The following is a 25,000-nucleotide window of genomic DNA, read 5'->3' on the forward strand; positions in this document are numbered from 1 at the left end:
TATGGATAAAATCTAACATCGTGAAAAACAATTTCGGGCATATTTTTCTTCTCTGTACTCTTTGGTAAAATAATATTGTGAACTTAATACTTTCAAACAACATATTTCAAGGCCCTTCAAGGGATCGGACGCAATGGAACACTAACGTACTTTGTACATCACTCTTTCGTACGAACCTCTTCTAACGCATTCCACAGTTCCGAATCCCCATACTGATTGAAAGGATCCAAATTTTTCCTAAGGCTTCCACTGAACAGGACCGGATCCTTAAAAAAATTAAAACCATAAATAAGTAAATAAATAAATAATGAACTAAAAAAAACGAAAATACAAAAAAAAAAAATAAACAATTAAATATCTAAATAAATAAATGATAGATATATGGAGACAAATTAAAAAGGCATAACTATTTTCATTGAAACCTGGAAACTTATAATAATGCATGTGGTGCTGATTTGGGGTGCTGCCAAGTTCGCTGTTTCTATAAGCGTGATTGGTGAGTACAATTGGTGAAAGAATCTTAGGTAGGGTAGATGGCGTTTCGCGTAAATAAAGGTGTCGCTGGTATGGTGGGGATGGAGTAAATGGGTGAAAGAGGGCCGTCTCTAAAAAGACTCAAAAAGACAGGGGCGGGAGGAGGAAAAAGACGAAAGAAAAGTTCCCTTCCTTTTTCTTCTTCCCCGTTTTTCTTCCCTGATTGATTTTACATAACATCAATGGAAGTCATCTTCGAGTCAAGTGAAATCTTTATGATCATTTGATTGTAAGTTATAAGTCAAGTTACCGGTGAAATCACTGGACAGCTGTTATTACTTTCAGCCCGTAGCACAACGGTGCAAATTATGCAAGAGTCGACTGGCGTCACATTCACGCCTTAAGGACGGTCCCTCTTTTTGCTACCGCGCATACGTTCTGCGCATCTCAGGATGATCCAAGAAACTCCGCTTTAATACGGACGGTGCGTCCTAAAATATACGGATTTTCGCCCAGTTTGTGACTATACGGGAAAGGTCTACCTTACTGGAGGGATGTTGGATGGGGCAACCACGCACTTTTCTGAGATAATTTGAAAAAAAAATAGTAGCTTTTCAGAGTTAGTTGTTTAATTATTTCTCAAAAATGCGTAATTCCCCAAAGTTTCTTTTTGGATTCCAACAGCCCTTACCAAGATCAGTTTTTCCCGCATAGTCGTAAACCGCGCAAAAATACTTTTGCATTAGGAGGCACCGTTCTTGAATAGTGTTACCCGGTGATTGCCTAATTTGACAATGACTGTGCTTGCAGCGATGAACGCGTGTTTACCGACCGTAAATGTTTATAAAGGAAACGCCTCACCTGAGGAATGATGGACAGGTTACGTCTCAAGTCATGCAGTGAAATGTCGGTGATAGGTACAGCGTCTATCCGAACTGTTCCTTTCGGTTCTGCCAGCCTAAATAAAGCCGCCATCAATGATGATTTACCAGCACCAGTTCTACCAACGACACCCACCTGAGACAAATCACAACAAAAAGTCATGGAATAAACGATATAACGCCAAAAACGTACGTTAAGATCATGTACAGAAATAATGTAGTCTCGAAACATCCAGAATTAAGGGTGCTAACAAAGGGATGCATACTAATCAATCAATCAATCAATCAATCAATCAATCAATCAATCAATCAATCAATCAATCAATCAATCGATCGATCGATCGATCGATCGATCGATCGATCGATCGATCAATCAATCAATCGATCAATCGATTAATCAATCAACAATCAATCCTTTATTTTGACACGATTGGTAGCTTTTTACTACTGGACGAGATTCGCATTCCATTTCGATTCCCATTTAAATGTCAATTTTCTAACCGTGTCAATAGTCGACGATCCAGGTTACCTTTTCCTCCGCCCTTATGCAAAAATTCATTTTCCTCAACACGTAAGGCATTGTGTGATGATGTGCATAGTAAAGTCCTTCAGCCGTAATTATTCCGTACTTTGGCCACTCCTCTGGTACAGCGACAGTTTTATCGTCAGGTTGCGATTCTTGTTCCAGATGAGTATATTCCATAACACGTTCCACTGAAGTCATCTACAAGATACAGTAAGATAAGGAAATCATACTTGGCACAGCTTTGACCAAACAGGGAGCATAAGCAGAGACGTTCGTGAGCCACGGACGGCAATCGAGGTCGAATGTTTCCTTTTTGGCGTGTTTTTGCTCCTTACCACGGACTGGAAAAACTCTTGTTGATGACTGTGGCTTGACATTGGAAACGCGATGGCGTGGAAACGCTCCAAAAGGGAAAAAATCAATTTCCGGTTGCCGTCCGTGGCTTGAAAACGTCTGTGCTTAAGTTCCATGGACATAGCCTTTTGAAAGACGGCGCTCCCTTTTGCTACGGGCGTAAATGTTCTGCGCGTGTTGGGATGGTCCAAAACAAAGATATTTTGCGCGGTTTATGACGATATGGGAAAAGGAGATCTTAGCAAGGGTTGTTCTGAAACACCGTCAAAAAGAAAATTAGGGGTAACCACAAATTTTTCAGAGATAATTGAGCCTCAATTTGGAGCAAAATTCCACACATTGTGATGTATTTTTATGGAAGCTTTTTAGAAAAATCATTGCTTGATATCCCTACGGTGAGTCGGATTGTCTGCACTTATAGAGAGGATTCGCTCTGAAGCTCGGTCAGCTCTCGCGTCTCTTTATGGTTGCAAAATTACCAATCAACCCATTTGATATCGCCAAATATACGACTTTCATGATGACGGGTGGAGTCAACCCGATAGGATCTTGACGACTCATCACATTTTGTGGCCCCTTTGTGAACTTTCATGTGACCTGACCTCCGTCGAGTCGGATCGTCTGGGCTTGCAGATGATTTGACTCCGTTTCCAGTGAGTCGGGTCATCTGAGCTCATCAACGACTCGACTCAGTCTGGTGCATGGAATTTCTATTCTCGTGCACACGCTTTAAGTCTTATGCGTCCGTGAGTCGAATTGCCTAGCGCTTTTAGACAAGTCCACTCCGTTTGTGAGTATTGGACATGAAAATCGGGTTCTTCCGCTCTGTAACCCATTCGTGAGTGCTCCCAAAGAAAAGCAAAATTTTCTGAAGCAATGTCGATAAGAAAAAAAAAAAAAAAACAAAACAAACGGCCACAAACCTTAGCACTGAATATTATTATAACTTACCAGGCTCTCTACCTCAGCGCTCTGTCGTATACAAAACTGGAATCCTCCGGTTAAAACTTTAGCATACGTCAGAGAAAGGCCAACCACTCCAGCAGAAATACCTTGAAAATTTGTGAAAAAAGACAGACTTCACGAGGATGAAAACAGCCAGGAACCAAGAAATTTTAAAATAGCAAACGTTTCACTAGAAGGATTGTATAGCTTTCTATTAGCTTTACTTTTAATCTTTTCAAATCTTGCTTACATCCCAACAAGCCTGGCCATTGTCTGCATTCAAAAAATCAATCCACTCTCCTGAAGGAAGCTTAATCGCCTCAGAAATTGGGTTGAACTTTGAAGAAAAACTAGCTGCTTCCTTAGGCTTCCTTCCTAAGCATGGAAAAATTAATCCCTTTTGCTTTTGGAGGGGCGAAGATTTCTTTAGTTAGCATTTTTAGAAATCTAACATCAACTCGTAAATGCGGGGATTTGGATGTGTTCTCAAACATTTTCTGTGAGTTAAAAATTCAGCTAAAGAATCCGAGCAGATTGAACTTTGTTGGCATACTGAAATACCCCTAAAGGCTCGGAAAATGATCTTGGAAATGAATCGCTGCGTTTCTCTGTTTCTTTGCTACAGTGTATGCCCAACTTGTGCCATACTTAACACGGTTTAATGATTCAAAAAGTAACCAAGCTTTGCATTTAATATCGTTTCTTTATCGTGACTTACTTATCCCGCCTTCTGCCATCAACAGCGGAGTAAAGGCTGCCAAAGTTATAAAGAGGGCACACATGAAGTCAAGGCGGGACCCCAGCCACCTGGATGCTGTCAAAAATAAGAACCAGGAGGCCGTGTGATCATCTTGGTAGACATGATAGGAGTGTCGAAATCTATCTTCTGCTGAGTAAGCTCGGATGGTGGTGAGACCTTGAAGAGTCGCGGACACGTGAGAGTACAACGGATTGCGGTCTGAAGAGGAACAAGAAACAAAATAATTAAAATAATAAATAGAGTACCGTATTTTTTGTCAGGGGAGGAGGGGTGAGGCTTATTATTCAGTAAGCTAATAGATTAAAAAAAAAAAGAAAAAAAAAACAATTAACCCTAAAATCCCATGGACTTAAATTCGGGAAGGTGGGGATAGGTTCTTAACGGAAGGATTTTAGCTTCCGAGACTGGCGGGCTTGAATTCCGGGGAGGGCGGGGCCGTTATGGTCGGAATTTTACTGTACTATTAGTGGAAAGATAGCTGTATTACTCTTTTGTTTTTACAAAAGTTGCTGTTTATTCTAGAATATTTCACTCAGAAATACAAAAGTGAGAAGCTACCCTTTCGTTTAGACTGGAAGAGAAAGGTTTAACAGGCAGGCAACTAGGCTAAGACTTACTCATTGCTTCAAGGCGTTTGATCTCTCTTGAAGACTTCAAGTAGTAATGCCGTATGAAAAGGAACAACACTATAATAGGAATGACTGCTGCCAGTAGGTACGGCATAGCCGCCACATTCAGCACCAAAACCGCAAATGCTTGAAGTATTAGCTGCAATTCAAAGCAGTAACAACTTAGGACACTGCATATAGCGTCAACCAAACACAACTTAAGGCTCTTCAAATGCCACATGGAGCCCCGTTGATGCTATAAATAATTGGTAATACGTGAAACAAAAGATCTTAGCAAGCACAATTGTTACCCTCGGTATTAATCTTTTCGAAGGCAAGGTAAAGGCATGATTTGATGTCACAGGAATTTCCCGTAATAAGTCCTTACTGTCACATGGTATTGATTTTTATGTAACAAATTAATTTTGTCTCCGTTTTTTAAAGTTAGCTTAATTTAGACAATAATCGCAAAACTTTCTTCTCATACGAAAATGCAATAAGACTGAAATCACTAGAACACATTAAATTTCTCAACCCTGCGATACCCAAACAAAAAAGTTAAAAAATTTCGCTTCGTTACTGTGAAACCGACAGAAAGGTAATTCATAGCTACTGTGCTACTTAGCATCTCAAGCAAATAACCGAATGTATTGAATTTCTGCTTTGAAAAACGTCAAATTTATAGAGGTTGCATTGCTGTTTCTGTTTACTTTTAATAGTCACCCTTAATCCCTCATTTCTTTGAACTGTGAGGTAGCTTTTAGTTTATTTCATGTCATCTCATGTCATGTCATGTCATCTCGTGTCATGCCATGTCATGTCAGTTCATCTCGTGTCATGTAATGCCATGTCATGTCATGTCATCTCGTGTCATGCCATGTCTGTCATGTCATCTCGTGTCATGTTATGTCATGTCATGTCATCTCGTGTCATCCCATGTCTGTCATGTCATTTAGTGTCATGCCATGTCAAGTCATGTCATCTCGTGTCATGCCATGTCTGTCATGTCATCTCGTGTCATGCCATGTCATGTCATGTCATCTCCTGTCATGCCATGTCATGTCATGTCATCTCGTGTCGTGCTATGTCATGTCATGTCATCTCGTGTCATGCCATGTCATGTCATGTCATCTTGTGTCATGCTATGTCTGTCATGTCATCTGGTGTGATGCCATGACATGTCATGTCATCTGGTGTCATGCCATGTCGTGTCATCTCGTCTCATGTAATGCCATGTCATGTCATGTCATCTCGTGTCATGCCATGTCTGTCATGTCATCTCGTGTCATGCCATGTCATGTCATGTCATCTCGTGTCATGCCATGTCTGTCATGTCATCTCGTGCCATGCCATGTCTGTCATGTCATCTCGTGTCTTGCCGTGTCATGTCATGTCATCTGGTATCGTGTCATGTCATCTCATTTCATGCCATGTCATGTCATCTCGTGTCATGCCATGTCATGTTATCTCATGTCATGCCATGCCATATCATCAGTGTCATGTCACGTCGTGTCATTTCATTTCATTTCAATTAGCTTTGCTATGTGAAAACATATCACAGAAAGTAAAAAAGCACTACAGCTTAGGCAAATTACAGTTAGATCCCTAAAAAAATAATCTAACAGTCTCACTCGAGTGTAAGCATAGAATGTATACGGCAACATGTCATCCATCTGACCAATGTCTTTTGAGAATCTGTTCAACACCCTTCCTGAAAATGAAAACAAAATATTTATTGTTTTATTAACCAGATAAACTCTTTGCTCTCCAAAGAGCGTCTTTTTAGACTCCGACTTGAGGTACAAAGGTTGGATAAACAATTATAGTACAAGTTGAAAAGGTGAAATCAATTTAAAGCTCGTTAATTAGATGAAGTTAAAAAAAGTTCTATTTGCAGGCTGATGTTAAGGGAAAGTACTGGCTACAGATTATATTTGTTAATACAAAGCCTGTTGTTATGCGGGCTGCAGATCATACAGCGTAGTCTATTTGAAGATCAAGACACCTTAATTGAAAGAACGGGTTAGCTTGCGATCTCTTTTTAATTTAATCAGAATGAAGGTGACAGACTATAAAAAGTAAAATAAAACCAAAAAAAACAAAAAACAAAAAAAACAAACGAATTCCCCTAGGCAAGGTGAGACACAGAGAATGTAACATTGATTTAAAGTTACCCACGAAGAAGACCTTGGACAGAAAACTGTTCAGGTCAAGACGTTATGACTGCATAAATGCTATCGCTTTCTTTCTGATTAAGTGATGAATGAACTAAGAACTGTTTGCATATAGTCAAACGTCTTCGGAACTCCTTAGTCATTTCTGGCAAACTTCAGCAAATATCCGAGAGCTTCTCAAAATGTCTGGAAAAGTTCGTTTGATTTTCGGACAACAATCAGAAAATCTTCGGGAAATCGTCGGACAAGTAGAATTGAACATTTAATGAACAATACGTGAATAAAAGCATCAATTATTTGCATTTACCAGTAAACTGTTCATACAAAAGTTAGCACCCACTTACCAACAGGGTTGTGATCGAAGAAGTAAATGGTTGCTCCAACAAGCTTTTCAAACATCCTGTTGTGAAGATTCTGGGCAGCAGATACCGCAACATAGTGGAAAAGACCCGCACCTGCGTATGCAAGTAGTAAAGTGCTAACGACAAGGGCAATGTAAATTGAAATATTACGTTTCCTCATCTCCGTAAGATTGAGAGTTTCACTTGTTGAGTTTCCTGAAAAGGAATCATGTTCTTCCTCTACATCTGCCCTGTGAAAAGAAATTGTTCATTGATGCCTTAAAAACACTGGTAGAAACAGAAGAGAGGAATGACATATACAAGAAACAAATAAAAGGATTCCTTTTTTTAATAAAATCCAAATGAAAAATATCAGTTTGCTAAAAAAAGTAGAAAGGGGGAAGAAAATCGAAGCCTCTCTGGCTTCCTTTGAACTGTAGTTCAAGTAAACAGCTACAACCATTTTGTGCCAGGTCTCCCTTTCCCAGGTCGCTGGCTAAATGTTGATAGTTGGGGCTCAAATGAATTGACAGTCTCAGGTTTGTCACGCATATAGGGATGGTATAGTTCTTTACAGCCTCCGCGTCTGTATCTGGCAAACATAGATACACTGACTTGTTGTCGAGGAGCAGCAGAAGATAATAATTTCATTATACAATATTGCCTTAGTAATAAGAACTTACCACTGAGCCAGCCACCAATCTGAAGACATGACTGCTGCCTAAACAATTTCAAGAATGTAAATTGTAATGAGATCAATGAATGCTTTTGTAGAATGCTTCAAAATACATGTCTGTGTTTGTTAATTCTCCTTTGTGACAAATACTGGAAGAAGGAAAATAAAAGTCCAACCGGTTTGAAAGTTTTTAAACCAAACCAAAATGTAAGCAACAACATAGGATAGGATAGGGCAGGCTAGGCTAGACTAGGATTGGATAGGCTAGGCTAGGAAAGGATAAGCTAGACTAGGATAGGATAGGCTAGACTAGGCTAGGATAGGCTAGACTAGGCTAGGATAGGCTACACTAGGATAGGATAGGCTAGGCTAGGCTAGGATAGGCTAGGCTACGCTAGGATAGGCTAGACAAGGCTAGGATAGGCTAGGCTACAATAGGCTAGACTAGGATAGGATAGGCTAGGATAGGCTAGACTAGGATAGGATAGGATAGGATAGGATAGGATAGGATAGGATAGGCTAGGCTAGGATAGGCTAGGCTAGGCTAGCATAAGCTAGGCCAGGCCAGGCTAGGCTAGGTTAGGATAAGCTAGGATAGAATAGGCTAGACTAGGATAGGATAGGCTATGTTAGGCTAGGATAGGTTGGCTATGATAGGATACGATAGGACAGGATATAACAGGCAAGGCTAGGATAAGATATGACAGGATAGGCTACGCTAGGCTTGGTTAGGTTAGGATAGGATAGAATACGATAGGATAGGACAGGCTAGGCTAGGACATGATAGGCTAGGCTAGAATAGGATAGGATAGGCTTGGCCAGGCTGGATAGGATAGTATAGAATCGGCTAAGCTTAGGTTGCTTTGATACGAACATATAGGATACGATCGGTTCCGGCAATCCTAACATCGTAATTCTTCATAGTTCAAGCTCAGCATAATAGTGCTATAGGGTAGACATCTTTTCGCACCTGACCAGCAAGGAAAATCACAGCCAACAGTATTATTAGAAGAATCCCAGCTCCTGCTTTCCAATAATCGATGTACACCTTCCAAGTTACTGTTCCTGTGTAGCGATCTTCCTTCTCAGGGGTTTGCTTTTTGCTTGATTCCTGTTAACAAATCGGCACAAAAACGTTTGTGGGAACCTTAACACACCAACATTAGCAGGCAGACTCTCTCCACCAGTCCTTACAATAAAACAGCAAAGGTAACACACTTTGTTACGTGCAGAATTTAAAGAAAACCTTCTCTTTTACATCAAATTGACGTTAAACTGTTGGAAATGTAGCGTCTTAATTCAAAGTCTAATTTAAAAAGTGGAGATACACCTGTATCATTTAAGGGGTATAAAAATTGGATATGATTATCGCTCATTTTTGCATTTAAATTTCCTGCACACCACCATTCTCGATTTTATGACGTCATGCGGTTGCCGCTATTGTCCAGGAGTTCTTTTGTGTAGAATAATTGGGCAACTATATGACGTCATGGAATCCAAAATGGCGGCGCAAAGAAACTTTAAAAACGAAAATGGGTCATAATAAAATCCACGTTTTAGAACAGTAAAATGCTATCTCCACTTTTTCGACTAAGCTTTCATATTAAGATGTCAATTACAAAGAAATAACGTTAATTCGTTCTAAGAGTTCAATTTACCTACAACGAACGTCGGCCGATTGGGCTTTGTTTGAGCTGGATAGAAATTGCATAGCGTTTCTGTTTATAGGAATTCCCCTTCCCCCCTCCACTGCTGGCAAGGTTTGGCTTGTTGACAAAGGCTCCCAGTACAGAAAACAGGTCAAACTCTATGAGTTTTCTGAACAGCCAAGGATTAATGAAGCAGCTGAGACCCTTGCGCGAAAGAAGCAAAAACTTAAAGGGAACCTTCACTCTGACAACAAATTGACATTAAATTGTTAGATGTCTTATACTGTGCTCTAAACTGGATATGATTATCGACCATTTTTGCTTATAAATGTCCCGCGTAATGCCATTTTGGATTTCATGACGTCTTACGGTTACCCCTATTGTAAGTAAGCAGCAGTTCTTTTGTGTGAAACAATTAGCCAACCGTATGACGTCATGGAATCCAAAATGGCAGTGCCCGGGAAATTTAAAAGCGAAAATATGTGCTCATTAAACCCTGTTTTGTCCAACACGAAAATAAGATTTCCATGTTTTCCAGAGCAATTTGAAATTAGTTAACGTTAATTTATTTAAAGAATGGAGGTTTACTTTAACTGCTAAATCAGTGTCTCAGATAATAGTGTTAAGCAACCCGGCAAAGCTAGAGGGCCAGCTGACCAAACAAATTATTTTCAAGGCGCAGTTACGAACGTTATCAATGGAAAGACCTGCATCGGTTGAAGCCCTGAAATACTTCACGGGCTCCCTTCTGTTAACAAGTTAACTGAAAATCTTTCTTACCACAGGTTTAACTTCAGCGATTTGAGTGGAATTAATGTCTTCATTTTTCTCCTCCATTTGAACATCATCTGTATCAATAGCGCTGTCAGTGTCGGATTCCGGAATGGAGATTAGGGACCGCACATCAAGACCTGACTTTGATAACTCTGAAACTGTGCCTTGTCCAACACAGCAACCCTGAAAGGCAAAACAAAGCCACTTTCCAACTATCTCAACTGGTTGCTACACTAGTCAGTTCGTAAACGACATGCACCAATTTAAAGGACTGACTTTTGGAGGAATTTGTCTGAAAAATCATTTACAACATGGCGCATTCCTTGTCTATAAACTAACCGGTTCGATTCCCAATCAGGGCTCGTCACACACTCCTTTCTCAAGTTCGCTCTCTTAGTTCGTCCCCCCACGTTAACTCCTTGGGTTCACCACGCACCCGTCGCCCACGTTCGTGGAGAAAGCACGTTTTTAGCACAAACACGTTTATAGGAAAGAAAAAATTTCTAAAGGCGAATTGCATCATGGATATTAAGCAGTGGTTAGTAGTCAGCAAGGCTAACTTTATAGTTCGGGTCGTACTTGGAAGAACAAATCCAAGTAAGGAACATGGCAGGGTAACGAATTCCTTCCATTCATTTCATTCAACCATGCCTTCTAGGCCAGCTCGACAAGAAATCGATTCCTCAAGGTAGAACAGTTCAATTAGTGTGCGGAACAAGTAAAGAATAGTTTGTTGTTAAAGGCGTACTGACTCCTGGTACCTCAACGTTTGCGCTAAGCGAGAGTGCAACATTTTGAGCTTCTTTACCAGAAATTGAACATCGCCGTTAGAAAAATTGGCGATGGAAGCACTGAAATCCTTGGTTACTTAGTGATCTTGGCTTAAACGTTTTTATTTGTATTCGTGATATACCCAAAGAGGTGAAGAGATGGAAGTGGAATATAAGAAAATCATGCTGAGGAGCTACGGTTTTACTGCACAAAACAATAGCATGTCAACAACATTAAATACGTCCATCTACTAACCTCCTGCAAACATAAAACTGAGGTAGCATCCTTCAGATATTGCAATTGATGGGTTACCAAAACACAGATTTTATCCTTTAGTAGGCCAAGAATACACCTGCAGCAGCAAAAAGATAAAACATGAATGGCAGTCCTTAAGTACCGCATATATCTTCCTTGTCTCGTGGCACCCGAAATTCACCTGCGAGGGGATGACATCACTTAAAATGGTTACAAGTCCCTTACTTATTGCCTGTTTTAAGCTCGTGGAACAAGTGACAGGAGTTGTTGGAATGGCACAGGAATTTGGATCACACGTTAATAAGAAATCTCATGGGAAAACAATCGTGGCCAATGGTGTCATTCCGTTTTTTTATCGTAACTTTTTCGGAAGAAACCCAGCCGCGATTGTTTTGACTGAAAGGATCTAAGATTTGCGTATTGAATCGCCATTGCGCCATTTTAATATAAACAAAGGTCATCATACCGATAAATCCTGCCGCGGGTGTAAAGGTCCTAACATCGACAATTAGTGAACCATTCTATTTCGTTGGATTCCTGTCAAATGACAGTATCTCGCTTTCGAGGTTTTCTGGTGGTACTTTGGCGGTGCTAGGCTTTGCATCAGACCTGTTCTTAACGTAGTGACGCGTACTCACAAAAAGGTCATGACTAAAACAGAATTCAGGCTAGTAAAAGTCGTCGACTTTGTAGGAATAGTAAGAAGCACTTCTGAACCTGAAACAGTTGTTATTCCGTATTCTACAAACCTTTAAGCTGGTAAATGACTGAAGGATTAAGAACTTAAATCGATAGAGAAGTATTTGAGTGTTCGTATTAAAATGAAACCCTCAATCAGGATTTTTTTAAGTATTTGTGTTGAAGTGACATCCTTGACAAAATTATTGATGTTCATAGGTTGTCCAATCAGCTAGGGAGATTACCATGTTCTTACCAATGGATGCCTTTGATTTGTAATAATTGTTTGTTCCGTTTTGCTAATGATCACCAAACTAACATCTAGTTATTTCTTTTATCTTCAAACCCAAGCTCAGTTTGAGCAATCCACTGTTTGCATCATCTCACTCACCCCACCCATGGACGAAAGCATTCATGAAGCTAAGGACGGTCATTGTTAGGTTTGCTATGTCCTCAGTCGCTGTGTTACATCTCCATTGGATACAGAAGTCACTCCAGCAGGAGGACCCTGTAACCATTTGGACGTGACACGTCATTGGTCTTACCCTTTAATATGCACTATCACACAAACTTCATTTACCTTCTCGTCGTTCATTTTTTTTTTTAGTGTAATAAAAGCGCCGCGTCGCTACAGCTGTATATATGGCGACGGCTGCTTAATCATATTCCGTCAGCAGCATTTTGAGAGAGACTATTTGAGTTAAATTTCTGCTGGAAAGTGAAACAAGATTTCATTCCCGTGAGGTTTCTGTAAATTTAATCAGATCAAACTGAGACAACTTACACACTGCCCCAAAGTAAAAAATAAATAAATAAATAAAAACTAACTAAATAAATACACAGGCAAGTAAAAACTAGCGATATAATGTTCCGACGTTTCGGCGACGTCATGACGCCATTCTCAAGGGATGAATAATATAAGCGAGTTCAACGGAGTAAGATCTTAGATTAGCATAATGGCGTAATTGAAATAAATACTTTGGCGTGGATCTATCCGCGCCAAAGTATTTATTCAAAGTATTTATTTAAATTACTTCACTATGCTAATTTAAGATCTTACTCCGTTGAACTCGCTTATATTATTCATTCCTTGAGAATGGAGTCATGACATCGCCGAAACGTCAGAACATTATATCGCTAGTTTTTACTTGCCTGTGTATTTCTAAAGCATTATTAAAGAAAAAAATAAAATAAAATAAATAAATAAATAAAAATGTCACAAAGAATAGTGTCGCTTAAATGTGACTTACTTGTCAAAGAGTTCCCGTCCTACGTGTGTGTCTACAGCACTCAAAGGATCATCCAGGAGATATATGTCTGCATTGTGATAGACAGCCCTGAAAAATGGAGCAAATACAGGAAAACCAACATACAATTAATAACTAATTACAACTTAGAAAGTGAGTCTCGTCACTCCTTTATCAACAGGTCATGCGATTGTGTCAGACTGTTCAACAAAATTGATTTTTGATGATCTGGTAGGACCTGACAAAACACATTGAGGTTAAGCCTGAGTCAAATGAGGCTAGGATGAGAGCTGCCGAGAGTGTGCTCTCCTGAGTGTTTCAAATGAGTTTTCTTCAACTCTCAGCGCTTGGGCCAAAAGAACGCGGGGTCGCGAAGTGGAATTCTTGCGCTTCATGGCGAAAGGCAATTTTACACGTATGAGAAAAGCTGCTGGATGTTTATTGCTCATGTTTATATTTGAAGAAGAAGGGAAGAATGATGTTACTCGTGTGAGGTGGGGACAAAACTAGAAAGTGGATTAAGCGTCGGACGGAGAAAGGTTACTTCAATAACATGGTCGAAGTGTTGTGCCTTGAAGACACTGCTGGTAACAGCGAAAGGCTAGTTCATACGTACATGTCACTGTTTAAACTATTCCCAGGGAAAGACATTGGCCTGAAAACAGGAAAAGACAAACCAACCTTGCTAGGCTAATGCGTGCTTTCTGTCCACCACTAAGAACTACACCTCTTTCTCCAACCAAGGTGGAATCACCGCTGGCAAAAAGCTCCAAGTCCTGCAATGACAAGAAGCAAGTCCCTGTCACCAGTGACATTACCAGCTACACAGGAACTGCAATGTACGGAGTGTAAGCGCTCAATTTCACTTGCCTCACAGATTATTTTCAAACGAAGGTTTAGTTCCAGTGGTGCAGTGTCGTAGAACAGCTTACCTCGACACCTAAGAAAAGTGTCATCGCTGGCCAAGTTTAGATCACAAATCCTATGCCACAATTTTCACGGTGAGTAATCCCCTTTCTACTGAAAATAATTTATGGCATCCTTGTAAAGAAGGAATTTTTCTTTTCAATTTTAATCTTATGGCATTGCTAGTTACTGTAACAGGTAGAATGGGTAGAATATTATATAGAATGGATTAGTATAGTTACAATATTGTTTTGTTTGTATGGATGCTTTAACGATTAACCGTGGATAAAAAAAGATATGACTTTGACCATGAAAATGTAATCTTTGGTTTGCCCCTAAACAGATGGAACTATGACCTTTTATACGCCACATTTATCTGGATAAATGCCCCCCCCCCCCCCCCCCTAATTCTGCCCTCAATTAAAAGACCACTTACAATAAAAATTTGGTCGACGAAGATATAAGTGCTCCAGGGTATCATAAGAGATATCAAAAGTTAACTGTCTATCTCGGGATTTTCCACCGTCAGCAAAACATGGCTCCTTTTCCAATCAAGAAAAAAGGAACATATGGACTGGATCAGACTTATAAACGACAAAGAAAGAAGATAACTATAGGTTAAGAAACAGATGGGCAAGGAAAATGGAGGCTTTGCAAGCCACAGTGTGGAATAGACAGGAACTCCCGTTTGAGAAACACTTTGATTGGGAGGGAAATGAGCGGTTTAATTTGTGACTTAAAGATTCACTAGGGGATGAAATCGTTAGTAGAGAAACAACATGGAATGAAAGTACTATAAAATTCATGCAATTGCCAACCTTTTGCAATGCGCAAGCCTCAATGACTTCTAAGTAACGGTCCTTGTCAAATTCTTGACCAAATACGATATTCTCCTTCACTGTTCCAGAAAAAATCCAAGCTTGTTGGGATGCATAACCTACTCTTCCATGCACCTTCCGGTCACCATGGGAAATTGGCAATTCACCAAGGAAGACCATCAACAATGACGACTACAAAGAGCAACATTACAATAATGCAAAGTCAAATTAACTGCTTCTCTATAAGCATGCTACATAAATATACATGGTGCAGTGACCTACAACTATTTGGTTCCAGAAGGAAGATAGGGGGTCATAAAAGGTAACGACACGTCCACGACTGTTGTCTTTTAGTTACTTTAAAATCCAAGTTGCCACTCATTTTCTCTTGGTTGCTGGTCATGACAGATAATTATTTTGCAGTCACTAATCAAAGCTGTGTAAGCTAAGTGGCTTATGACAGTATCAGCAGCACGAAATAATTCATGTTGCTACTTCCTCTCAAAAGAATGCCTCACAAATGTCCGGTAGCAATTTGTGCCCTTAATAACTGGAGATTAAAGCAATGTGGACAAAAATTCTTCTTGAGTAACTAGCAGTAAGAGACACTTCAACTACTGACAAGGTCAAAGATATCTTATGCACTAAACTTTACAGACCAATGAAGCTAATGTAAAACAGGATTACCTTTCCTGCACCTACAGGCCCAATGATAATGTGAAGCTCACCCTGACAAAAAAGCAAAATAACATAAACAACCAATGGATGACATGACTCTGTCTTTTCTAAAATTCCTCAATTGATAAGGCTCTGTGCAGTTTAGCACGGTCAAACGCAAAAAAGAAATAAGAAAAGTCCGTTAAAGCTAACGTTTTCAGTTTGAGAGCTCAAAGCCGATACATTTCTTTTATGAATCTGTGAGTTTACTAAATCATTTGATCATTAACTATAAAGTAGGGCTGTTACATCATTACAGGAACACTTAAGGCTGGTTTTCACTAGCGATGGAGTCGGAGTCGGAGTGGTAAGCGGAGTCGTAAGAGCACTTATGACCTAGTGAAAATCAAAAATCGGAGTCGTAAGCGGAGTCATAAGCGCGACGGGATCGGAGTCAGAAGAATCAGAACGTTTCCATTTTCTTTCGACTCCGCTTACGACTCCGTCGCTTAGGTTCCAGAATCAGAACGCTGTTTTCACTACGTCATAAGCTCTACGCTTCTGATTACGACTCCGACTTCGACTCCGTCACTAGTGAAAACCAGCCTTTAGCCTGCAGTTTCTCGAATAGTATTCCTCAGTTGTTTCATTCTGAGTATTCAACAATCCCATTCATATGTTCGTCCACACAGTTGACGAATACAGAAATCACGAGGCTAGCGTTCCTGTATTGTCATCAAAGCCCTATTAACCCAGTCTTCCGTCTTTCACGGAATTGTACCTCACCAGAAGTGGAATGTGGCGCCTTTAAACGCCTCAAACGAGCGGCAAAAAATTGATGAGGAATTTTTTAACACTTTCACACGAGAATAATAACAACATTTGATCAAGCAAAAAAAAAATCAGTCAAATACACTTTAATGATAACCCAGTATATTTGTTGCACAAAATTGAAAAAACCCAAAAAAACAAAAAACAACTAAATCAGGACGTTTGGGTAAACATTGCACTTCTTGGCTGTATACATATACATACATATGTTTGTATTTATTTATTTTCATAACGTAACGCACGTCTTGACTGTACACTCCTGAGGTGAACTCTACAAGTACATGAAAAGTTCCTGGGACAGTACAAAGACCAAATGGCATTACCGTGAGACGATCGTCAAAAATAGTTGCTATCCAATTTCAGTCAGTTGCATCCTTATTAAATTTCCAGTTGGCAAGACTCACCTAATCCAGTACATCAAAAGTTTCCTAATTGTACACAGTGTATAAAAGTTCAAATAGTCTGAGTTGCTAAAGCACACCAAATGAAATATTATTTAGGGCCTCAGTACACAAAAAGGTCCCGTACCGAACAAGTTATTTTGTGTTACATTATGCAGTGGTTCCCTTCACCAATGCCATAAATTAGATCGATTGGTTGATAATATTTTACGGATTAAAACGACATACCAAATTTGCTTCAAAAGTGACATCCTTCAAAGTAGGGTTTAGTGTCTGAAATAGGTAAAAACGTTTTATTTAGATGTTTTATCACATGCATCCCGCACTTTTCTTACCTCCGTAATGGAGCTTACACAAGCAAATCACTCAAACTACTGTGGTAGCTCAATCTTCAATGTTTTACAAAGAGATGCCCGTTGTCACTGGATCCATTTACATGTAATAATTTTTTTTCTGTTATTACAACATACCAAACATCATTTCAAGTGTAAAAGTGGAGTATCTGTGGTCAGGAGTTCAGGTTGCAGAAATGTGTAACTTTGTGAAATCCCTTTAAATGTGAACAGCTTTTGTTGTTGTTGTTGTCAAACGTAAGCTGTTGTGGCTAATGCATATCGCTTCATCAGTTTGAAAGAAAGATGACTGAAGATGCAGATTGCAAGCACAGAGGGGCTATCGTTGCACTTGATCACGACTGCAAAAGTACAACAACAAGCCACGTTCACAAAAAAGGATTTAAAAAAATCTGGGAATGGCTGTATTGCCCTCTCAGAGGGCTGGGAAACTCTAGGATGTGAACGACTCTAATGCACAAATTTTATAAATCATGTGTAATAGCATTCAGCTATAAACAGAAAAAACGTTTCGTTTTTAGATTAAACACCTTTCGCTAACTAATAAAACTGAGTCAGACTCAAACTTATTGCTTACATTCTAAAGCATTTTAAGTCAACGGTTGTTTTGTTTTTGAAAACAATGTCACAACAGTACAGACATTATTAGTCTTACCGAATCCCAGTATGCTGTAATCCCATTTAACTGCACCACTGGCGCCTCTACTTTACTGCCAACACTATTTGATTTAGCAGAGCAATTTGGAGCTCTTTCCTCTAACTCTAAGAATTTCTAAGAATAAAAGGCAGCACGCAACATTACTCTGTAAAACAATAATCTTTGGATAACAAAAATGTAAACCTCTCAACTTAAACAATGATAACAGACCTGACAATGTTTTCATGTTCGAATATTCTTATCAAGGCAAGTAGTCATTGTCTTTGGAAATGGAGTCAACTGTTCTGCATTGGACACCCTAAGAACCACCTTCTATGTTATATATAATAATTTTATAGTAATACATGTACGTCTTGAAATACAACCTGTGTAATCAGCTGAAGTCAAATAAATTCATTCAGTCATTTCTTAGCATTAACAAAGTAATTGCATGATGACAATTTATTCATGATCACTACAAGGTCAGTAACAATAAACTAATTGAATTAAAAAGCGTTCTCTGGTTAAAAGATTAAAAACATAAGCTTTCGGCAATCAGTCTATAGCCTTTAACGAATGAAAAATGTGGCGCGCAAACGGAAACAGAAAAATACCCGAAAGCCTATGTTTTTAATCTTTTTAACCAGAGAACGCTTTTTAATTCAATGTCTTATCCTGGTTACAGCTCTATTTTTACTAAAAAAAAAACTTATCACTGATTTGCTGCCGGCAGATATCTTTCATGTGTTCAAAAAGTTATACCATTTCTAAAAGTCGTCGTCTACAATTATAGAGTAGGGTAAACTGACTTTTTTTTGCGAGGAAAGGCACGATTTCATGAAGATATGAAACGATACGTCTGTGATCAAAAGTCGTTGATTGTTTCAGTTCAATACTAAACCTCTACTGAATTAATTGTCATGTGTCAAGTTTGCTAATATTAAAGTAGGTTGTTCATTGGACCCAACTCCTAGACTAGGAATATGATTATCGAGTGCTAGCCCTCCATTGAAGCACATGTTTCTTACGACGAATTTCTAGTGCTCAAAATGTCAGCTTTTGTACGTCTACCTTTCCGGTGGCCAATGTACAAATCCACATCAACTCGGTTCATAAACGAAGCATTCGTTGGATCATTTTCACTTCACCACCAACGTAGCACGCAGCTTCTTTATAAACTGAGCCTCTTTAACCACTAGACATGACAAACAATAAATTCCAATTTCTAAAAGTCCTTACTTGTAGTCGCTTCTCGGACACAGAAGCCTCTTTGAGAAACATCACACCACGAGGAAAGAACGAAAGGAAGCATGCTCTCACTGACATGAACAGTCCGAGAACAACAAACACTCTTTCGGCAGTCAGCGTGTGGCCAGTCATAACAAATGTTGTAAATACCACAAAGTTGACAACAGACAGACCAGAAAAATACAATGCACCATTGATAGCATGGAAGAATGATGTGAGCTTCACTGCTTTAGTTTCTCGTCTAAATAACAAAAATATAATTATATCAAGGTCGATTTTTCTCCCACAAGAAAACTACACGCTATACAGTCTAATGTAACTTGAGAACATTACTAAAAAGGTTTTGAATAACTCCTAGTGGCCAGCCATAAGGTAACCTTGTAATCTGGCTGGCTACGAAAGTGTACTATAGTTAAATGACTTAATTAGGAGCAAACAAGTAGGAAATTGCCAAAATCATAAAAACAAAACTACAGTTAACAAAGCATAGTTTAATGGAAGTAGATCACTGGCTCAGCTAGTTCATGCCACACCAAGTCGTAGTCAGCAGAAGATTCAACCTTACTAGCAGTCTTTTCTAAATGGCGAATGCCTTTGCACAGCTTGCCTTAACGATTTGACTGGAGTTCAAGATAATAATTTTAGACATTCAAGCAGCCAACAACAGTTTTGCCATGGAACAAAAACCAGTTATTAATTTTTTATAAATAATACACCTTACACTTTATTTATAATTTATAACGTAATTCACTTTCGGTGTTTTTGTTGCAAACCTTCGAACATCAGCCACCAACTTAGCAAAGGGCTTTTCCCAAGTGTACATCTTGATAACTCTCATTCCTGAGATGATTTCGTTCATTACTTTGATACGTTGATCTGTCAGACCAGCAACTTTGAATCTGAAAGGGACGAGAGCGCACAGTACACAACAGAACACATCAATGTACGGAAGCGAACTCAGTGTGACACAACAGCCAAAGTGGGAGACCATGGTCATGGGGAAGGTAACATTACCTCTCCCTGTGGATATGTAATTGATTGGAAGTTAATGCTTACAAAGCAAACGGTACTAACATTATTTTGCTATTGGAAATATATTGTACATGTATATTGTAACAAAGAGATATTGATTCTGACAAGTTTTCATAATTAGTTCATTTCTATTCATGTATAGAATAAAAAGAAAAGGTTGAACTCTTTTATCATCTGCAGCTGCACTTATAAGCAGTTAATTGCTTCCTGCAACTTACAGTGCTCACTTGCAAAAAGGAAAGGAGCATGGCAAGACAAGTTGCAAAAATTAAATACATGATGACGTTTTGATGACTATGATTTTATTGTTTCGTGACTTCTCATTGCGTGGTTGTCAAGCCAGTGCCTAACATTGAAGTTTTCATTCCTCGCCGGGATCCTGACTAGGATCCAAAAATTATTTTAGACTTTTACCGAAATCAATGCTGAATCAAGTTATTGCAAACACATGAACTAGTAATAATCAGAGAGGTTTACGGTCACCTCGCCACCAGGGAGTCTCGCCACCAACCAACTCGCCACCACGAAACCACCTTGCCACTAGCCAACTCGCCACCAAGCGAAGCCTTCTCGCCACCAACGATGCACTTAATAAATCTAACACTAAACTACATTCGAGTTTAAGTTCAGTTGCTCACGTAAACGATCAGAAAGATCAGACTGTTCACGGTCACGATAGAGTATGACCGAATACTGCGATGAACGATGAACTGTTTACATGATAGATCGAGTCTAGGTTGTTGCTCCACGAGTGTTATTCGAGTGAAAATTCTGAGTACTGTTTATATTATCGATCAGAACGAAGAGTAAGAGTATCTGTTTTGATTTCATCGCAAATATGACCCAGTAGCTCACTCGTAATATGTGAACTTAAACAAAACGATGTGTGAAGTATGTTAATTCGAGGTGAGAATTTTAATTCATTAACACTTCACTTCATGCTTATTGTTTGTCAGATAAACGATTTATCCAATCCAATTGAGTGTTTTATTCGAAATGAAAATTTTGATCCTAGGGAAGCGTATAAAAGGGGCACTTTATTGAGGGTTATTCATATCAGCTTAATCAGCAACCACAACAAGTCAAAATCAAATCGTAATCGTCAATCCGCTCATTCCAAGTTATTCCGTTATGTCGACCAAGTGTATTTCTTGTAAACAGCCAGTCAGAGCCCGTCAACAAGGTCTCCAGTGTGATGGTTGTCTCCGTTGGCAACACTGCAAGTGTGGCACCGGAGTATGCCAGTCTGATTACCGCGATGCAGCAAAAAACGATACTTCAATTGACTGGCGCTGTTCAACATGTGACTTCGCTGAGCCGATCCCTCTTGAAAGCACTCCTGTCAACTTCGAGTCCACTGTCTACGATCCACCTTCTGCTCAGTCTGTCGACATTGCATCCGACCTACCTGCAGCTGACCCGCCCTCAGTGCCAGACATAGCGCCAATGGAAACCTCTTTGGAAGATTCAGCCGTGGGGCCAGACCTGCCGCCAGAAGCGCCAGTTGAGACAACCTACCACCTCGTTCTGGAGGGCACCATACGAGGAAAAACGAAGCTGGTTACCAACTCCGGCTACGCATTTAACATCAGAAAAAGACGACCCAATGGAACCATGGAAAATTTTCAAGTACTGGAAGGACTTCAACGCCGACGAGATTTCAGCCCGCCGCTTTCTAAAGTTGTGTAGCTACATCAACGGCCCTTCTGCCAAATGCTGAACCAGACTCGGATGCTGAACCTAAAAACGGCTCCTTTAGGAGCCACCGGCCCCCCGCGGGGGGCCACCAAATCTTCAAAAGTCATGACCAAGACAAATTTGTGTGTCAATTATTTGTTTTTTTTTTCAAGTCCTTTTTCGTTTTATAGCCAAACACTTTTTACGTTGAGAGACTTAATACATTCGATTGTTTTGCGATTGGTTCGGCAATCGAATATAATCGAAACTGAACATAACTTATTTGACCCGCAACGCACTGTTTGAAACCAAATTGGAATGAATTACAAAGCTCTTTCGGTCTACAGTTCGATTCTGTCCGAACGCAATCCAAATCAATCGAACGATTGGAGTACGATTACCAAACGTTCGATTGGCTCCGCTGGGCTGCTTACGCAAAAGCAATTAAGCAAGCGGTCAGTGAAGTTGAATTAGAGAAAGCTTACGAAAGCTTCAGTTCCAGCAAGCAAGTTTTCGATTTCTCACACCGAGCTTACAGTTTCTCGCTCTCGAGATTACAAGCATAACACAGCGAGTTTCGAAAATGCCGTCAGTAAGTTCCCTAGACATCGCTTCGGTAAAGGTCGTAATATGCATACAGACAAGCGAATCGATGAAAATTATAGTCCCCGAACAGCTATTTTTCCTCGACTTATTATAGAAGACTTATCAGAGAAGACTTATCAGAGAAGACTTCGCTTGGTGTCGAGGTGGTTTCGTGGTGGCGAGTTAGTTGGTGGCGAGACTCCCTGGTGGCGAGGTGACCGGATACCATCAGAGATTACGGAGTGCGTTCGATGACCAGAATCCCAGGCTCCCTCTCCTTTGCCAAGTTAGTGATGATGTCATCCGCCCCTGCAAAATCTGCGGGGGATGCCACATACGCGTCCCAAGATCCATTCATTCATTCGTTGATTGATTGTCCCATACAATCTCAACTCCAAACGCAATTAGGAGTGCGTTCTTTCTTCGTTGAATACAATTGCATTTGTTTCTTTTCCGAACTTTGTATGCTTTAAATAATTGTCTAAAGTCCAAACAGATCACTTTAGCTATCGTTACCTACATGTATAATAGTCCCTTTGTTCAATGTATTGGATGATTATTATGTTTTGTGTCATGAAATTCCTTACTTTAATTTATATTGCCTTCGTTCTTTCTGCTAGAATCATTAATATTAATTAGGAAGCATTATATTCATGTTTTGAATTTGCATGAAATCTGTAAAGCTAAGTCTTTGTATTATTTATTATATGTTCTTATTAGATTTTTTTTCAATTGTTAAGTGATTTCAGGGGTACAGCTTAATATGGCCGGGATTTAGTTCTTCTTTGTTGTAATCCGTTTGAAGTTTTTTTTTCCTCAATAAAGTTGTTATACAAATTTATTTCAATCTTTATTTTGCTTTAACAAAGGGACAAAATTTTACCTCAATCGGGCAAAAAATCTTCCAATCCACCACTGAAATGGGACAAGCAGCAGGAAAAGAAAAACTCCAGGCACAACAGAAAGTCCAACTTCTCTCCAGCTGAGAAATGCTACCACAGCCACTGCCAAAGGAGCCACCCAGATATAATGCACGAAGATGGTCATCTAGTTAAAAAATAATAGATAAATTTACAAGGTTAACATACTCCAAGAGGTTGAATGAGCCAGGAAGCTCATCAGTGCCATCAGGCCCAGTTACAGTGAATTTCTGTAACCTCCTGACCCCCTTACGCCATGATAGGATACTAGTCCATAAACTTAGCACAACGTTCAACCCTCACCCATTCAGTGTTGTTAGGAAAGGCGGCAACAGTGTCATAGTAGGGAATCAATCTCCTCCAACACAAGCCATGTGAAGAAGTATGATGTCTCTAACCACAGGCCATGATGGCGTCATTTGATTACAAGTACCAGTGAGAATTCATTGCAAGCATGCGCAATGAACGAGTTATCGTAATGTGGGGGAAATGTCACTTGGTCGCTCGATGAGTCGTAAACTTTCAAATATGACGTACTCTCACGTCTCGTTTATGTATTCTCTCCTCTTTCAATTATAAAAATTTACGTTTTTTGGAGTTAGAAAATTAAAAGCAATAGACTAAAAAGCACTCCCACAACCCTTGTCCATTATTCTTTGTGGGACGTTAAAGAACCCACACACTGTTTGCAAGAGTAGGGATGTAGTTCCCGCTGTTGTGGTCTGGCCTTCTATCTTTCATACTCATGCTTGTGTTAAGTGGGTGAGTGGGTGGGTGAGCTCTAATATGGACCGATAGCGGCTGCCAGAGGCGCCTTCACATGCTGACGTCCGATCTCACCCCATAGAATTGTAAACCGCCATGAGACTTGGTGATATGTGCGGTATATAAGAAATTCATTCATTCATTCACTCGACTTCTGTATATAGTCTTCGTGCGTCTTTATTTTGGTGAGAAAAGCGCCACGTTGAAAGCCGCTCAAGGCTGACATTGTCGTCTAGGTCAACAGGGGTTTCGCGCAAAATGGATGGAGAAACGTCCGAGGTTGTTCCCTACTCATTCGCGTATTCTTCTCTGGCGGTCCAAAGTCATTTGCCCGTTAAAATCGTTGCACCACGGGAGCCGTGCACATGTGCCATAGTGGCGTGGTGAACTGAGGGTCCCAGGTTCAAACCTCCCGGAGATTAATTATATTTTTACCACTATTCGCATCACTATTCACTGTCGACCAACTGTCGGTTAATTGTCGGCCGACAATCGGCCGACAGTTGGCTGACAGTCGGTATAGGGGAGCTGTTCTTCACAATTACCCACTTCTGCATTCAGGAATTGGCTCAAAGGAGCCTTTTATTCTTTTCAAATGCAAAGGAGAAAACAAAAACCTGAAGAATTCTGGTAGTAAGTCTGGTCAAATGACGTCATTACAATAAAATTGTTATTTTCCCTACTACTGAAACTAAACCAGCCTAGTTCTGACTTTTCACACCAATCCACCTAAATAATTATCATTCTATTAATTTCAAATGATTTTTAATTTGAATAGAATTTCAACTCCAGCAGATCTTACATACCGACTCCAGTCTCTGAATATCACTTGTAATGAGATTTACTATTTGACCAGTTGTTGTTTTTGATAATGAGGTATGGCTTAGTCGCAGCGCCTAAAACAGATACATCACATAAACATCAAGTTAAAAAAAAGTATGAATTAAAACATCAAGTTCACTATTCTTGTATTCCTTCATCTGTATAACATGTTCTCCTCAACCTTTCATTATACCTGTAAAACCCCTGATGGCATTTAATAGCTCAACTATTGTTT

The 25,000-nt window shown here is 39.7% G+C and overlaps 2 protein-coding genes across 2 annotated transcripts in view; one reads left to right on the forward strand and one right to left on the reverse strand.

Annotated features, from left to right (window-relative positions):
• Positions 1 to 25,000, reverse strand: part of LOC146469532 (ATP-binding cassette sub-family C member 4-like) — a 44,900-nt gene that overhangs the window by 4,772 nt on the left and 15,128 nt on the right. Inside the window, exons 5-26 of the mRNA XM_085123155.1 lie at positions 24,750 to 24,839; positions 23,142 to 23,305; positions 19,738 to 19,863; positions 18,956 to 19,205; positions 17,735 to 17,851; positions 16,955 to 16,999; positions 15,525 to 15,566; positions 14,838 to 15,029; positions 13,795 to 13,889; positions 13,117 to 13,203; positions 11,189 to 11,285; positions 10,169 to 10,345; positions 8,710 to 8,850; positions 7,747 to 7,784; positions 7,067 to 7,314; positions 6,180 to 6,259; positions 4,558 to 4,708; positions 3,899 to 4,138; positions 3,187 to 3,287; positions 1,885 to 2,079; positions 1,336 to 1,491; positions 177 to 266 (exon numbers count right to left, since the gene is read on the reverse strand). Coding sequence (XP_084979281.1) covers positions 177 to 266; positions 1,336 to 1,491; positions 1,885 to 2,079; positions 3,187 to 3,287; positions 3,899 to 4,138; positions 4,558 to 4,708; positions 6,180 to 6,259; positions 7,067 to 7,314; positions 7,747 to 7,784; positions 8,710 to 8,850; positions 10,169 to 10,345; positions 11,189 to 11,285; positions 13,117 to 13,203; positions 13,795 to 13,889; positions 14,838 to 15,029; positions 15,525 to 15,566; positions 16,955 to 16,999; positions 17,735 to 17,851; positions 18,956 to 19,205; positions 19,738 to 19,863; positions 23,142 to 23,305; positions 24,750 to 24,839 — 2,922 coding nt within the window. The remainder of the gene's footprint in view (positions 1 to 176; positions 267 to 1,335; positions 1,492 to 1,884; positions 2,080 to 3,186; positions 3,288 to 3,898; positions 4,139 to 4,557; positions 4,709 to 6,179; positions 6,260 to 7,066; positions 7,315 to 7,746; positions 7,785 to 8,709; positions 8,851 to 10,168; positions 10,346 to 11,188; positions 11,286 to 13,116; positions 13,204 to 13,794; positions 13,890 to 14,837; positions 15,030 to 15,524; positions 15,567 to 16,954; positions 17,000 to 17,734; positions 17,852 to 18,955; positions 19,206 to 19,737; positions 19,864 to 23,141; positions 23,306 to 24,749; positions 24,840 to 25,000) is intronic.
• Positions 20,900 to 22,191, forward strand: LOC146469533 (uncharacterized). Its single transcript, XM_085123159.1, has one exon. The coding sequence runs from the start codon at positions 21,128 to 21,130 to the stop codon at positions 21,683 to 21,685; it is 558 nt and encodes a 185-aa protein (XP_084979285.1). The 5' UTR covers positions 20,900 to 21,127; the 3' UTR covers positions 21,686 to 22,191.

This window comes from Pavona decussata, unplaced genomic scaffold (assembly GCF_977016875.1).
Source record: "Pavona decussata unplaced genomic scaffold, jaPavDecu1.1 SCAFFOLD_122, whole genome shotgun sequence".
NCBI lineage: Eukaryota > Metazoa > Cnidaria > Anthozoa > Scleractinia > Agariciidae > Pavona > Pavona decussata.